This window comes from Naegleria fowleri (assembly GCF_008403515.1).
Source record: "Naegleria fowleri strain ATCC 30894 chromosome Unknown tig35, whole genome shotgun sequence".
NCBI classification, from domain to species: domain Eukaryota; phylum Heterolobosea; class Eutetramitea; order Acrasida; family Naegleriidae; genus Naegleria; species Naegleria fowleri.
In genome coordinates this window covers 180,339-196,791 of record NW_025407967.1, presented here as the reverse complement: position 1 = coordinate 196,791, position 16,453 = coordinate 180,339, and the positions used below count along the sequence as shown (strand labels likewise).

Below are 16,453 nucleotides of genomic sequence, written 5' to 3'. Positions count from 1 at the left end.
CACATGCTACGCTAAATCTTCAATATCCACTTGATCGAATCCCTTAAACCACAGGTTGTTGTTGCGTTGAAGCATTTCCTTTTCCCAATCTCGATAGGCTTTAATGCAGCTGTCTGCATTCATTATTCGGTTGTACACCTTGGCACCGTGTTTGGAAATATTTTCTTGAATTCCAAATAACAACTCCAAGTCCTCATCCAAGATTTGATCTGCCTTCTTGACAAGCCTATTGTAAATGAAAGGAATTTTGTTCAAATAATTAAGAACGGGAATGGTCGAGTAGAAGCGAATAAGGACTCGATGTTCATTCTCCTGTGTTGGAATCATGCAAAACACTTGAGTGAGCTTTGGACCGCTGCTCTCTCCGTTACTGTTCGAAACATAGTCATTGTTTTCCAATCTCACAAAACAAGGTGGAATGAAACTGGTCAAATTAGCAAATTCTTTCTTTAAACCAACTTTTTGATACTCGGGCTTTGTCACACGATACATGAAGGAGCCCTCATGTATGGTTTGATCCCAATTCATTTCTTGTGGTAATCGGGCTCTTTTTTCATCGTCGAGAGGTACTTGTTTGGACACGATCAATTCGGCCTTAATTTGTGTTGCCTTCTTTCTGTTACCAAGGGATCCGTCATGTGTAAAATCAAGATGACACATGTCCAACAAATTATCAATCACCAGTGAATAGTGACATGGAATGTCTCTATTTCGTTGTAACATGATGTATGGCTTTCCACTTCCTTCCATAAATTCCTCCCTGAAGAGCTCTCTAGGAATCAAGTCTGTATTGGCCTTTGAGGTTGTACTGGGCCAGACCCAGATCAACCCAGCAAATTCGTAAGTGCTCCTCGTCTGAGCTTTTACCGTACTACAAACGCCTTGCATTCGGGAGGACTCCACCGAGGAAATTCTGTGACACTCTCCATTCTTTCCAAAGCGCCAACCATGATATTTACATTCGACAGATCTCTTTCCCTCAAATTCATTCACCACTCCAGTGGAAAGTTTTGCCGATCGATGTGGGCACAAATCCACACAACACTCGACCGAACCATCCTCCACTCGGAACAAAATTAAAGGCTCTCCAAGTAGCTTCACTGCATAGGGTTTTTGGTCTTTGAGAGAGACCTCTTCTGAAAAGCATACAGGATACCAAAAATCTCGCATATTCATTTGAGAAAGACTCTCTCTGGGTTTCGGTTTGAAGGGCGAAGATGGTGGTGGGTTATTTTCATTCTCGTCGGAAGATCCTTCTTCTGGGTGCACATCGGCGTTCTTGTTTTTGGACGAGTTTTGATTTCGGTTTATAAAGTAATTCATGATGGGCATGTACAATTTGTTGGAAATTAAGGCAAGAGATCCCAAAGACAAGGAAACAAGAATGGCAACTTTTCCGATCGAGTAAAGGAAGGGTGAGATCAGTTGAGGATTGGAAGTGATTGTGGTTGTACCAGTTGCTTCCGAAGTGATAGTCGTGATGAAAGAGTAAATGGGTTGAAGAAGCTTTTCAAGGAAATGCGTATCTTTAAGAGTTGCCATTCAACTGAATCTCTCGATCGAAAAGGAAACGAAAGGCAACAGAAGAACCCGCAAAATGGATGAAACCAAGTGGTCGTGAATTTTTTTTACAGGTGAGAGCTCTTCAGAGGAGATAACTCAGAAATGACTTTTAAATTCGCTCGAGCCCTTTTTTGCCTTAGTTGAACTCTTCCACACGCATCCTTGAAGTTCAAATATATCCAAGTGATGCGTGTTAATAAGGAGAATTCAAGTAAGGATTGACGTCCAATGGTTACAAACATGAAAACTTGGACATTATGCCACATTGGGAAAGAATCGTCTCAATCTCCTCAAGCGTGAAATCTATCACCCAAATGCTTTCATCACCACCTCATCCATCATCGTATCCTTCCTCCTCCTTGCATAGTCAAGACTCTCGACCACAGAATGAAATTACCAAACTCGATCATCATTCTGGTGCATTTTCACTTTTTGAAGGACTCACCGTTGTTCAACCACTTTTGACTGATCTTTCCGAAATGCACAAAGAATTACAACAAGTGGTTCCGAAATCTCATTATTCGTTGCTTCCTCTCGAAAGCTACGCGATACGTAACTCTCTCAGGAATTACTTGTCGATGTTATTTTGCCAACTATCAACAATATAATGATTTTATTGATCATTGGTATCCGAAAATGCAACAATTACAACAAGAGATGGATGCACTTCCTCCGTTATTGATTCGAGTCATAATGAAAGAACACTGAGTCAAGAAATGACAAGTGCCATTTTGGTTTTTAAAAAGCATTTGAAGGGAATTACAATGACATTTGGTCGTCCAAGAGTGTCAATTTAAGGACATGTGTGAATTCAAGCCAATATTTTCCAACATGTTGCCCAATAAAAGGCTGTTGTCAAGTAAGGACAAGAAGTGAGATTCATTGGTTGGGCAATGGTCAGTTTGAGAATTTTCTCCGTTCAATTTGTTTTTTGAGATGGTTAATAATGGCCATTGGAATGTATGAATGGGATGAGTATACGGTTCATTGGCAACACTCCTCTAAATTCATCGTTTATTAAAATAACAATAAAAAATGTTTCAACCTAAATGGAGAGGACAACATGTTATTCCTATGAATAAGATGATGATCGGATTCATCATGATGATTCTTCCATGTGTTCTATTCATAAACTATGTGTGGGCTACTTCTAGTAATAATAACAATAATAATTTAAATACATTCGGACAAGAGGAAGAAATTGTAAATTATTTCTATGGAGATCCTTCCGATTTGTTAACTTCTTCAACCAGTATTCCTGCCCCAATACCGGAATTTTGTGCTGGAAAACAATTATCATGGATTGTGGCGAGCATACTTTCGCTTGTTCTTGGAGGTCTTGGAATTGATCGGATGTATTTGGGATATGCATTCAGTGGAGTTGTAAAATTATTTATTGGTTTAGTTGTGATGGTTATGACAGTGTGGCGATCATGTTATTCGTTGCAATTAGTCGACCCACATAAATTGCCAACTCGAAGGAAAATTTGGTGGCTCGTTTTTAATTCTTTGGTCGTATTTACGAGTTGCGTTCAACTAAGCTTGTGGCTCTTTGATTTGGTCATGATCATCACAGGAACGATGAATGATGCCAATGGGTGTCCATTGCGTTATAATTGAGGTCGAATTAATTGTAACATCATATGTGCACACGAAACAAAATTCAACCCATTTAAGACAAGGTGACAAGCGCAATCTTATTTTTTGAATAACAATAATACCGAACTTTATTGAAATAGGCCAATATTTTTACTGTAATAATTAAACATGACATTTTTGTGTTGAAAGGAGTCCTATATACAAAACCCAACAACAAAATACTATCCAATGATCATGTGAAATTTCGCTTAATGTTGAGCTTGAGGTACATTCTTGGATCTTTGTTGCTTGATGGTCTTGGCAATTTGACGCAATCCTGGTGGGACATTATATAATGAAGCGTCTTCTCCCCTCTCTGTTGAGGTAGGGATTGTTTAAAACAATATTACAATATCAATCGTATTTAGAATAATATGGTTTCCGACGGATATAAGTTTGTCCACACAGTTGAATATCATCATATTCAATAATGTCATCATGATGTTCAATATCGAATCCAACCACAATTTTCAAATTTTGAGTTTTGATGAAATTCAATGGATGATGAACGAGTGATATCAAAACGATTCATTGAACCGTCAATAATAAACACCATGATGAATAGTTATCCAAGTAAAGTGAAGGACCAATATTTTCAGAATGTACAGTCATCATCATGATTCAACACAATAATAATTGTCTGTTGTAGCGAAACCATCATTCGACACCGAAGAACATACCAGCAGCAGCCTTCTTTTCATCTTCTTCAATCAATTGCTTCACGTAGGATTCTACTAATTCCTCTTCCTTCTTAGCCTTTTCACTGGCTAATCTATACAAGGAAGCTTGTTTGTCCTTTCCGTGGACAACTCCAGCAAGGAACATTGTAGCTAAAAAGAACTACAAGTATTCATCGAAAAATAACAATGTAACATCAAAAACAAATCACCAATAATTTAGGAATAGAATTATAAAACACCACGAGACAATTTCGAGCCACCTCTACCTACACTTGGCCAAGCGCGCATGGTGATGGATGAATATTTTTTTAGAGTTTACAAAAAAAAATAATTTTAACGACGATGTACTTGACATTTCTATTCACTCTTCTTGATACATGCCAATACTTGCTCCAACACTTGATCGAAATTATCAGCCTTTTCTTGAGTTGGATTTGACTTTTTCAATTCAAAGATGTGCAGATCTAGTTCATCCTCGCAAATGTTTGCACAATTTTTGAAGGTTTGCTTCATGCGTTGGGTGTGGTCCTCTCGCAAAGTGCTTCTCACTGTAAAACCCCAAACAATATTCTCTAATTTACCATATTGGGAGAGGAGCAACTCTACTGTTGGCCAATGACTTTTGTTGTGCAATTCGAGTGCCAAATTTAAATATGCCCAAAATCAAAGAAATTCAAACAATGACAAAGATTTTCAAATAATGAACGACCAAGTTAGAGAAAAAGAAGCAACATCATCATGAAATCTCTCTTACCCTTTTCCTTCCATTTCTAACCATCCCAATTCATCCACCATGACAACAATCTTTCTCTCACCACTTTTTGAATTGGATGCATTTCTCGTCAAGTGTTCCATACTTGAGAGCATGAGAGTTTTGATCTTTTCAAATACTTCATTCTATTGAATGGGCAGATCGCACAGAGTTCCGTTTCTTTTAAACTACAATTCAACCTTCTTCTGAAATATATACTTACGTTGAATAACCATCTTGGTTGTTGAGGACGTTTGGACTTAATATTTTCTTCCATCACTTTGATCATGTTTGATGAAGGCTCATGATCAAGAGATTTGAATTCTGGATTGAGAGTGGCCAACGTGAATATTTGTGATCCTTCTTTGGAGGAATCAATGAAATGAATTTCAATGGCCTTCCGATGAGTCTCATTCAACACAAGAGACTCCAAAGAGTGATTGGAACAAGATGTGTCCGTTGTCTTGCTCGTGTTGGTGCATGGTGGCTTATTGTCCCACGCAAAGACAGAAGGTTGAATGAATCCGACAAAGTCAATGGTTTTGGTGGATGTTCCGTAATCACCACCACTTGAGTCTTGTTGCAATTTTCGAACCAGAAATTGCAAGGTGGTGCTCTTGCCTGAAGCCATCTCTCCGTTCAGAAGGATGATCTGATGTTTGCTTTGAGTCATTTTCTTGCGATGAGAATGAGAGGTTGACCAAAAAAGTTTTATGGGGTTGTTGAAATTCTCTTGTGATTGATTTATTCATTTGGACGTTTGTTCGAGTTGGAATTGTAGAAACTTGAAGTTCACTCATCAATATCAATGTCATCAAAGGTGGGTTTTCCATTGGTCGGTGCATGGTTGTGTGAAAAATCAGAGGCTCCACTTGTTCCTTGTGGTTGTTGTTGTTGTTGTTGGTACAATCTGGAAACGATTGGAGCACACGTACTCTCGAGTTCCCTTCGTTTCCCCTCCAATTCTTCCTTTGTGGCATTTGAATTCTCATCCATCCATTCATCCACTAGCTGACATGAATTTTTAATGGTTTCCTTCTCAGTGTTACTCATCTTGGCAGAAATGTTTGGATCGTGTATGCTCGACCTCAATTGATAGATGTAGCTTTCTAGTTGATTCTTTGCCTCAACCTTTTGCTTAATCTTTTCATCATGTTGCTTCATTTCCTCTGAGAGTCGAATATTTTCCAAAATCTCTTCAGCACTCAAACGACCCTTGTCTTGATTGATGGTGATACTTTTAGATTCTCCACGTGCAGTGTCTCGAGCTGAAACGGTCAAGATACCATCTGCGTTCACTTCAAAGTTCACTTCAATCTTTGGAGTGCCTCTAGGTGCAGGTGGAATGCCCTCAAGGTTGAATATACCCAACATATGATTGTCACTGGTCATGGCTCTCTCTCCTTCATAGACCTTAATGGTGACTGCTGTTTGATTGTCAGCATAGGTGGTAAAGGTATCACTCTTTCGACATGGAATTTTTGAATTTCTCTCAATAATCTTAGTCATGACCCCACCAGCAGTTTCAATTCCGAGCGAAAGAGGAGCAACATCAATCAAAACGTGTTTCGTGTTCATTCCAGTAATGGCGGCGGCCTGAATGGCTGCACCATAAGCCACTGCTTCGTCTGGATGAATGGATCTGCATAACTCCTTACCATTGAAGAATTCTTTAAGCATTTCTTGAATTTTTGGAATACGAGTGGAACCTCCTACCAAGACAATGTCATCAATTTTTGACTTATCCAAACCAGAATCTTGAATGACTTTCTTTAAGGGGTCAAAACACTTTCTAAAAAGATCCATGTTCAATTGCTCAAACTTGGCACGAGTGATGGTCATGTCCATGTCAATACCTTCCATGATGGCGTCGACATTGACGTTGGCATTTTCAGTGGCAGATAGGATTCTCTTTGCCCTCTCGCATGCTGTTCTCAATCTTCTCAATGATCTTGGATTTTCTTTGATATCTTTCTTGTGCTTTCTCTTGAACTGTTCACAACAATAGTCCACGAGTCGTGAGTCGAAATCTTCACCTCCCAAATGGGTGTCACCAGAGGTTGCCATCACGTCGAACACACCATCTAGTGTTGGGGTAGCCCAGTGAAACATTATAATATGGGCGTTGATTTCATGATTTAAAGAGATGTTATTTGTGACAATTCATCACAAAACAATCCACTTACCATCAATCTAGAAATTAAGTTTCAATGAGTTAATTTGTATCAATACAAACAAATGAGGGAAAGATGAATTCAAAACATGTACCAACGATCAAGAACAACAAGATGTATCATGAATTAAATGAATCACCAAATGTTCATGACCACCACAAAAACTTACATTTAAAATAGAGACATCAAAAGTCCCACCACCCAAATCGAAAATGAGCACATTGCGCTCTCCCTTCTTGTTCAATCCATACGCTAGGGCAGCAGCAGTTGGTTCATTCAATATTCTCAATACTTCCAAACCTGCAATAGTACCTGCATCTTTTGTAGCTTGTCTCTGTGCGTCATTGAAATAGGCAGGAACAGTAATGACTGCCTTGGTGATGGTTTTTCCCAAATAACTCTCAGCATTGGAACGAAGACGAGACAACACCATGCTTGAAATTTGCTCAGGTGAGAAGACTTGACTTTCTCCTTTGAAAGCAACCTGAACATGAGGTTTGTTGTCTTTACCTTTTGACACTACTTTGAATGGCCAATGTTCTAAATCTTGCTGAACAGCAGGATCATCCATACTTCGACCAATGAGTCGTTTTGCATCGAATACAGTGTTGTGAGGATTCATGGCCACTTGATTTTTGGCTGAGTCACCAATTAAACGTTCTTCATCTGTGAAGGCCACATAGGATGGAGTGGTTCTATTGCCTTGCTCGTTTGGAATAATTTCAACTCCATCACCTTGATACACACCAACACATGAGTAGGTGGTACCAAGATCAATACCAATAGCTGTTACAGATGCTGTTGAGGTTGTTGTGGATGTAGACATGCTGATCGAAAAGTGCTCAATTCACTGTCAAATCAATTTGAAATTTTTGTTTGTTGATTCAAGTTGAGATTTCATTTGATGTGGTATTTATACAATTCAAACACGACATGGTAAGGAATTTGACGGTAGCTCATTACCGATTACCGTCCGCATTCCTTGATGTACCGAATGCCACTGCCAGAAGAAGCACAACGAATTCGAAAATTCAATCTACGCAAGGAATCTTTTTTTGAGGCCAAGAATAGAATTTTCGATCATAAAAATGCCTTCAACGCATGAAGAGGATGATGACGTTGTGGAGATTGGTCCAATACGTTCGGGTAGCACCAACAACGCTAACTCTATTAACAATTCAACCGGTCATTATCGTCATTTGTTTCCTGACGATATCGGAAGGGTTGAAGATGTTGTTGGAAATATAAATTCGCATTCAACATTGCAATCTGTGGAGGAAGAAGAAAATGATTCATCAAATGATGAAAACTCTCAAAGTGGTAGTATCATATCGGACAATGAAGACGAAGTAAGCGATGAAGACGACTATGAAGAATATGAAGAAGAAGAAGAATTAAATTTTAATGAAAAAGAAGAGAATGTGGATCTTCGGGAATGGAAAATTGTTTTTCCATCAGTACATGAAAAACAACAAGTATCAGAATTATCCTCCAATAATACTCGTGGAGACACGGAGATTTTACCTGCTTCCTCAGAATTTCGACCAACACACTCACCTCTCACCAACATTGGAAATTCCCATGCATTTCAACAAAATCATCAAGAATCAATTATTGTTGTACACGATCATCAAACAAATATCAAAACAACGAATGAACAACACATTCCGAACATTTTTATTGGAATGCCCAAGCATGAAAGGCTTGCAGAACTACTTGATCCGAATGAATCTCCAATATCAGAATGTACTTATATTTTACAGACGAGAAGTGATGATCCAACACCCTATGTTCCCGATCATTTATATACTTCATTGGTTTATCAATTCTATCAGTCTGTGTTATTTCACGAGAAAATTCGAAGAAAATATGAAAAGGTGATTGCCGATATCAAGTTGGTATTCCATGACACTGGAGAAGAGGTTGTGAAAATTGTTCCCATTCCCGAAGTGAATCAGAAACCCATTCCTGCAAACTTGATTCCAGAAAAACAAGGAGGTTCCTCGAAAGAAGTAATTTCTGGAGATATCAACGGGCTCGAATTGATTAAGCCCATTTCACAACGCGACGATGCTGATTCAGTCATGGAAAATCGAACCAAATTCAATGTGGATGTTGTCTCCTTTCATTACAAGCATCGGCCATTTTGTCTTCAATTAAGGTATTACTTTCCAGAGGATTACCCACCATCATCACCACCAACGAATAATTGCGACCACCCAAATGATGGACCTTTTTGCATTCTTCACAGTGCACCATTTACAACTTCAGCACGTAGAAAAAATTCGCAACGAATGATTGAGAGTAAGAAACGTAAAAAGTTACAACGACTAATCGATCGAAAGAGAGAGAAACTACAAACACACATAGCCAATCAGCAACAACAGCAGCAAGCAGCTTCCACAACCCAACCTGCCACTCTTGAAGATTTTGCGAATAAGTTGAAAGAGCTTATTTATTTTTCAGCTGTTTTACCAAAAGAAGATCAACGAGTAGCCATTCAAGCGGCACTGAGAAGTTTGGTTCAAAATGACAAAGACATTTAGTTGTGAAAATGCCACGTGAATCTTGACAAATCAAGTCAGGACTTGATGAGAGTGTTAGCAAATTAGGGTCTATTTAGATCATGAGAACAAATTTTGTAGCCTACTTGAAACAATATTGTTGTTGTATGCAAGTTTTTGAAAACCCATCTCCATATAGCTCGAAACAGTTGCAAAGCCAACTCGTTTGCAATAGAGAGAGCATGATGCCTTTTGGAAAGGTTTGTCGTGGAACAAAAACCGCCTTAGTTGCACTTTTGTAGAAGGTGCTTCAAGAGATCATACAATGCATACAGTGGGCATGTGTCTCTTTGTGGGTGGTTATATTGTGCCTGCGTGTACAGATGTTGATTTGGAGAGATGCGAGACAAAACACAACGAAAAAAACAAACTGCAACATAGTTGTTGCCTTTTTAGCACAGCTTTTTTTCTCTTTGAACTCTCGAGAGTTCTCACCTATTGTGGTGACATCTAAGGTACCTGACGCTCGACGGATATACCCCTCACATTCCCAAATTTCTCCCAAACAAGTCTTCGATAGGTGTGTGGTTTTTCCATGCTGCTCTTAAAGCCTCGTCCTAAACCACGTAACGGTCCATTTGGGCGCGCACCCATAAACACGGTGCACTTTCAAGTGAAAAAAAACCTTCTGAACCAAAAACAAGGTGAAACCACACAGTCCGAGATGCCCTCCTATTCAATTTATGAAGATTTGAATGTTGTATCGTCATGTATGCAGGGAGGAGATACTATAGATCCATCGTCGTGTATGGATTGTAATGCAGACGATGAACTTATCCATAACATTCATCATCATCATCACCATGAATCGTTTTATAATATTCAAAAAACCACCTTTTCTTCCTCCACTGCTGGCAGCAAGATGATTATGCCAACAACAGCCAACAACCTCTCCTATTCCTCCTCAAAATCTTACCATCTATTAAACACAACGACATCTACTACCACTTCTCATACAAAACAAGCAACCACACTCGGTTTTATTGATTTGAATGTACATTCCTCGTTGCTCTCTTTTGGAGACAATAAGGAAAACATTGATCCAATGACTGGTCGAGTTTATCCTGTACTACAACCACTCTCCATGAAGAGCAAATCCTCCAACAATCCACATCTCCAAAGAAATCCTCTCAAAGACATCACGCAACAAGTTCTGGGTGTCAACAGAAAACAAAGCAACACTTTTTCCACACCAACAAGTTCCGAAAAGAACTCTGCAAATAGAAAGTTGCCTGGTTCTCGATCTTCTGGTAATCCTCTTTCACCATCTGCTCTGTACCTCCGTTAAGTTGTTTAAGAACAAGTTAACAATAAACGTTAATTAAACGATTTCAAATTCTATCCTTCGAAAAGCACAAAAAAAAAAAAACACCCTCCAAGAATCAAAAAAGAAATCTCAAATCTCGAGTGCCGGGAATTGAACCCGGGTCGCCAGAGTGACAGTCTGGAATGCTACCACTATACCACACCCGATGTACATTTGATATGAAAATCATCTATTCTTAACGGTAAATATATAATCTCCTGTTTCAATCGAAATAGAAGACCCTGAAGGTGTATTTTGTTGATCTGATTTGTGGCGGAGTTATGTTGAACAGATTGACGTTTCCAAATTTTTGATATCTAATATTGAGTGTCTCATAATCTGAAATTGTCCCATAATTGTGTTAGATCCTTAAATTAAAGTTGTTTGTTGTATTTCAGAACACAATTTGTCAATGCAATCAAGAAATATTTGGACAAAAGCCAAAGGAGCAAGAAAATTGTTCTCTCTGCAAACCTGCGTCTATCTTATGAAGGACTCTCACCAACCAGCTAACTCTCTAATGTCTTGTTCGACACGTTGTTTAATCATTCAAGCACAACAGTTGACAAACTTCAATACGAGGCCTTGGAGCAATGAGAGATTCAAAACTGTTTAGAGGGAATATCATAATTTATATACACTGTCTCTTTATTGAATGGATTCTTTTTCAAAGGGATATTCCCGTTAGTGTGCCTTTGTTTCATATTCATCTTTCTAAAATATAAATACTTCTTACACTCCATACATTAGGCATTATGATCCTTATTCTCTTCTTTCAAGAAGAAGAATCCGCGTTGCTTCCAACCATCATTAAGGTGTTTCGGGATTAACAATGCATTCCCTTGCAGAGATTTATCCCAGTGACTTGTTCTTTGAAAAGTGTTTGAGAAAACACTTATTTCGCACTAACCAACAAGTCTGACGAATTCAGTCACACAAGGATTGGTTGTTTGACCTTCCAACAACTAGAACTTGGAACTCTTGCATTGGTTGATACTCCACAAAAAAGAGCGACAAATACCCTGTCAAGGTCGTCATCATCGTTATGCTTTCACAACAAAAAGACACCACCCAAAAGACAAAAACCAAATGGCAAGAATTATTAGAGGCTCCGAAGGGCTGCATGGAATATAATCCTCATCAAGCTTTCGCTTTACAAGTGTTTTGGATCGTCCGATCCTTCCGAGCAGCCACCGAAATGATTGAAAAGGGATTCCTACCCTGTAGTCAAGCCACCCTTCGAGATACACCCACCACCCTTTGCTACTTGTTTCGAATTTCACAACAGGATGGTCATGAACAAATGGCTGAGGAATTTAAAAAACAAGTGAAAACTATTGGACAACATCCTCACTATCAACCTGCTTTTAAGAGTATCAAGATGGGAATTGCTCAACAAAATATTGAAATGAAATTGAAACAGGGAGGAATTAATATCGAACCATTGAAATGGAATCCTGATGAGCCCATGGAAGGACATGAAGATGAATTGGACTTTCATCCAATTGTGTTGGAATGTACAGAAGTTTATTTGGATAATCGAAGTTTTTATGATCATTCAGCATCACAGGATTGGATGAACCATTATCCAGAAATTGTCAAGCCCTGTCGATCACTAAAACCAAAGACTTTTTGTGTGGGACATCCAAGTGAGGAAATTTGGGAAAAGGCACTTGAAAGTGCATTAAAGGCAATTCGTTTCAATGGTGATGAGACAAGACAAGTGAAAATTATTCAACCTGGATTATTCCTTCATGACAGTTTCAGTTCCAACAATGAAAATGCTCAACAACAAGTGGCAACCATGTTTTTGGAGATGGATTTGACGATCGCTAATGACAGACTTGAACATTGTCAATCCTACTTTTCCCAAATTCAACAAGATTTACACGCTCCCTTTATGGTTGTTTTACCAACCAATCTCCATGATGGGGAAGAGGTTGTGGTTCAAGAAAAGGTGCAAGTTCGAATCATGCTCTCTTTTTCTTACTCGAAAGAAACGAGTAGTAAGAATTTATCAGCACTCATCCAAGATTGTGAATCTTTTAAGGGAAGAATTATTGTATTTTGTGAGAATGGTAGTGAAAATGATCAAGCGACTCAATTCGCTCAAGAATTTATGGAACTCTCTGGCTTGTCATCATCGAACTTTCTAACCATACTCGATGGCAAATTAGCTGAGAAAAACAACACTCTTGCTGGTTTTATTTTACACCCTCTTTACAACAAGCTTATTATTAATGAACAACTCAACTACAAGCCGTAAATCATTTAGAAACAAGTCATTCACAATTATGTATAAATAATAATAATAATAACGGTCGTTCCTTCTATGCATCTCAAAGTGGACCACGCAGAGTTGTATTGTGAAATTGAAATTCCTGTTTGAAGATTAGAGGAATACACTTGATCTGTTGTGATGTCTACTATCGTATCTCTTAATTCTTGTATGACATGTCACCCCACTCATTTTAACAATTACTGATGCCTAGTATCATTATCTTCTTAACTCCCTTCCAAATTTGAATAATTTGTTCTTCATTTAGCATCTAATAAGGCATCACGCTTGCTTTGTGCACAATTGCTTTTTTGACAAATCAGCGTTTTTTAAACAAGTTGCTTAAATGTTGCCGGTAATGGTTTGTGCGGAAAAGATCTTCGAATAAGACAACTGACATTTCATCAGTGCGATGTACCTCGTTCCAACATAATAAATTATTCAAAAAAACAAAACAATTCGGTGAATTACTGATTTCATCTTGCCGGCTGATATCTCGTCCCACGCTCCAACAGAAGGCAACAAGATAGCAATTTAGGCCATCATTCAACCTGTGTCTGCTTTGCTTTCTTTGTCAAACAACAGAGAACTGTTTACGTAAACACCGAAGCACCAACCTCCTGTTTGAGAAAAGTTGCTGTTGTTGGTAGGTTGTGATTTGTGAGATGACGCGGTGTGCGTGATCCAGCCTGCCGTATTGTGCCCAAAAACATTTTCAACAATTAACCTTTTTCGAAAAATCAACTCGTTTACATCTACCTGTAATGTCGCCAGCCGAATCTCATTGATCCTTCTTCTCTTGAAAGACATGACAACACTCTCGGTACTGTAGGTTCTCCACCAGTCGAATCAAGAAAAACACGAAGAAGAACCACCCTCCTTAATTTTGAACAAACCCAAGAATATTCACACCCTTTCCTGTTGTTGAATGGAATATTCACATGATGGAAAAAAGCTTCCATCTCTTCTAAATAATGATAATTCACAAAGCATGTCTCTCCATCGTCAATCAGCACCTAAAAACAACAAACAAAGTGATGAAAAACATCATCAATTCAGCACCTTCACCATCTCTAGTGAGGAAGGTGAAAGACAATTAGAACAACAACCTAAACAGTATCCACATCCCATTCGACACGAGAGGTCACACATCCCTTCATTACAGAATCATCAAGGACATGCTCATCAAATACCTTCAACGATGGTTGGACATTTACATCATGATGTGCATGGGACAACTTCAAGATTCCACCACCATGTTGCCACTGGAAGCCATTATGGGAGAGATACATGTCACTCATATGAAGCTCATCAACAACAACAGCTGCTACCAACATCAATGCCTCTTCATCAACAAGATTATACCATGCAACAACATCAACAACTACCAACGCCACCAATCACATCTATATGTACATCACTTCAAAGAAGTAGTCATACAAACTCACAAAAGAGAAAAATCTCTCCTTCTCTAACTCTTGCATGCAGCGAAGAATCCATGAATGCTTATTGTAGTTTTGATGAAAATGCTGAACATGCTCAACAATATCATTATCAACCACAAATAGTTATGGAGCCATCTATTGAATTAGGTCCTCTAAGTGATGTGAGCAAATTATTTTCGAATGCATCTATGCATTCAGTTGGGAGGAATAACGCAGCATGCAGTAGACTTGTTTCTTCTTCATCAATATCTAGGCCAAATGCATTCTCTCAACACGAATTATTGCATTCATTTAATAATAACAATATCAGTAATTCTTTCTCTTCTTCATTAAGAAATAATTATGATGATCATGCACATGTGGCAAGTAATTTGGGTACATATAACCGCAATAATTATAATGAACCTCCGAATGCATCAGAAGAATTATTAACATCCCTAACAAGAGCCACCACAAATTCATCTCTCACCTCTTTTAAACCTCGAGGAAAATTAGAAATTTCAAGCATGCATGATCATCCTCCTGATGGAATTCATTCGACTTTTCTGCAAAAACCTCAATTAATTTCCAATGATAATAACAACGATCTGATCGCTCACAGTGGTCTAGCTCCAAAAATTCCATCCCGTGAGGATTCATCCAACAACACTCATCATCCCATTCATTCATTCTCGTCCTCGTCCTCAGTATTACTAGTCGATCCGACAATAACCTCACCTCAAACAATCATCACCTCAAATTCTTCTTTCTTTCCCTCAGATTGTTCTTTACAGTTGAGATCACGTGGACCAACTGAAATTTTGAGGAACTCACAATATAATATAATTCCTACAATCCCTAATGAACGATCACAACAACAACCAACACCACATACTTTCGCATGCACTCAAACTGGCTCTGTGAGGAGTGCATCCTTAATGTTGCAGAGAGAGGATCTCCTCCGAGATGAGCCACTTGGTGGAGAAGAGGAAATTAATACTATCATTCAATCTTGCCAGGAAGGTTCAAATTTCCAAGTGGATTCTCTTCCCTCTGTTATGTTCAATAAGAATTCATCATCTTGCTCATCTTCATGTTCCTCGTCTACTTCATCGTCACACGAGAGAAAGCCTCAATCGACCTCAATTACAACATGTTCTAGATCTGCATCGAATTCTACTACTTCATCAACGATCATGATGACCAACTTTTCAACACCAACGAATCAAGAAGTACCATTCTCCCAGAATAAGGAACAACAATTTCAACCACCACATTCCTTTTCAGAATGGACTACTTCATGTCACAAACTTCGTTCAAAACGAGCCAAACGCAAGGACAGTCAGAACATTTTCCATGTGACTTTCCATGAAGGAAGAGATCCTCCACAACTGCGTTTTCAAGACATGAATCAATCTTCTCTGCCTCCCACACATTCCACTCGCAACAGTCGGAAGAGAACTTCTTTTAGACATGACAAAATGACCCTGAATCAAGCAAGAGATTTGCCTCCATCAATTTCTAACAGACACTTTTCCCCACCTGGCCTTTCTCTCGCCACTCCATCCTCTTCCAATGCCACTGCAGTGACATCCAAGAGCTCCAACAGTACACCTTCCACCTCAACCCCAGAAAACATCACTTCGACCACTGTTGGAACTGCTAGTGATTCAGCCATTGCTCCTACGGACCTAGGTTCTCCCATTGTGCTGGATCTATCCAATGTACCAAAGCTGTCGACAGGTGGCTCCTTCTATCAACAAGCACCTCCACCCAGAAAGAAGATTAAGAATTTTGTGAACGACGGACCTTGGTCGAGTGAAGAACACGAGAGATTTATGGAAGGATATCGAGTTTGTGGGCAGAATTGGAGAGCCATCAGCGAGAAGTATGTCAAATCGAGGACTCGTGTGCAGGTACATGCTCATGCCATGAAAGTTTTGAAAAACATTAAACCAAGTCAAGAAGGGTCTTCTTCCTCCTCCCATACTGTTAAATAATCCTCGGGTTAATATAATAATATTATTAAGGTCGGGTTGGAATCATCATTGAGCAATATCGCCCAAAGGATATTT

At 38.9% G+C, this 16,453-nt stretch overlaps 9 protein-coding genes across 9 annotated transcripts; 5 read left to right on the top strand and 4 right to left on the bottom strand.

The window, feature by feature from the left end:
* Positions 1-6: 6 nt before the first annotated feature.
* FDP41_003742 (uncharacterized protein) lies at positions 7-1,542 on the bottom strand (the record flags this gene model as incomplete). The annotated part of the gene is made up of 1 exon (XM_044707080.1): positions 7-1,542. One exon carries the CDS (start codon positions 1,540-1,542, stop codon positions 7-9), a length of 1,536 nt encoding a protein of 511 aa, XP_044561802.1.
* A 1,056-nt stretch (positions 1,543-2,598) lies between these two features.
* Positions 2,599-3,183, top strand: FDP41_003741 (uncharacterized protein; the record flags this gene model as incomplete). The annotated part of the gene is made up of 1 exon (XM_044707079.1): positions 2,599-3,183. The coding sequence occupies one exon, from the start codon at positions 2,599-2,601 to the stop codon at positions 3,181-3,183; it is 585 nt and encodes a 194-aa protein (XP_044561801.1).
* A 227-nt stretch (positions 3,184-3,410) lies between these two features.
* On the bottom strand, positions 3,411-4,169 carry FDP41_003740 (uncharacterized protein; the record flags this gene model as incomplete). Its single annotated transcript, XM_044707078.1, has 3 exons — positions 3,411-3,517; positions 3,882-4,041; positions 4,152-4,169. 3 exons carry the CDS (start codon positions 4,167-4,169, stop codon positions 3,411-3,413), a joined length of 285 nt encoding a protein of 94 aa, XP_044561800.1.
* A 69-nt stretch (positions 4,170-4,238) lies between these two features.
* FDP41_003739 (uncharacterized protein) lies at positions 4,239-5,305 on the bottom strand (the record flags this gene model as incomplete). The annotated part of the gene is made up of 3 exons (XM_044707076.1): positions 4,239-4,500; positions 4,636-4,778; positions 4,856-5,305. 3 exons carry the CDS (start codon positions 5,303-5,305, stop codon positions 4,239-4,241), a joined length of 855 nt encoding a protein of 284 aa, XP_044561799.1.
* Positions 5,306-5,424: 119 nt separating this feature from the next.
* Positions 5,425-7,632, bottom strand: FDP41_003738 (uncharacterized protein; the record flags this gene model as incomplete). Its single annotated transcript, XM_044707075.1, has 3 exons — positions 5,425-6,716; positions 6,819-6,825; positions 6,976-7,632. 3 exons carry the CDS (start codon positions 7,630-7,632, stop codon positions 5,425-5,427), a joined length of 1,956 nt encoding a protein of 651 aa, XP_044561798.1.
* A 262-nt stretch (positions 7,633-7,894) lies between these two features.
* FDP41_003737 (uncharacterized protein) lies at positions 7,895-9,352 on the top strand (the record flags this gene model as incomplete). The annotated part of the gene is made up of 1 exon (XM_044707074.1): positions 7,895-9,352. One exon carries the CDS (start codon positions 7,895-7,897, stop codon positions 9,350-9,352), a length of 1,458 nt encoding a protein of 485 aa, XP_044561797.1.
* Positions 9,353-10,034: 682 nt separating this feature from the next.
* On the top strand, positions 10,035-10,658 carry FDP41_003736 (uncharacterized protein; the record flags this gene model as incomplete). The annotated part of the gene is made up of 1 exon (XM_044707073.1): positions 10,035-10,658. The coding sequence occupies one exon, from the start codon at positions 10,035-10,037 to the stop codon at positions 10,656-10,658; it is 624 nt and encodes a 207-aa protein (XP_044561796.1).
* A 1,063-nt stretch (positions 10,659-11,721) lies between these two features.
* Positions 11,722-12,942, top strand: FDP41_003735 (uncharacterized protein; the record flags this gene model as incomplete). Its single annotated transcript, XM_044707072.1, has 1 exon — positions 11,722-12,942. The coding sequence occupies one exon, from the start codon at positions 11,722-11,724 to the stop codon at positions 12,940-12,942; it is 1,221 nt and encodes a 406-aa protein (XP_044561795.1).
* A 1,003-nt stretch (positions 12,943-13,945) lies between these two features.
* Positions 13,946-16,378, top strand: FDP41_003734 (uncharacterized protein; the record flags this gene model as incomplete). Its single annotated transcript, XM_044707071.1, has 1 exon — positions 13,946-16,378. The coding sequence occupies one exon, from the start codon at positions 13,946-13,948 to the stop codon at positions 16,376-16,378; it is 2,433 nt and encodes an 810-aa protein (XP_044561794.1).
* Between the last annotated feature and the right edge of the window lie 75 nt (positions 16,379-16,453).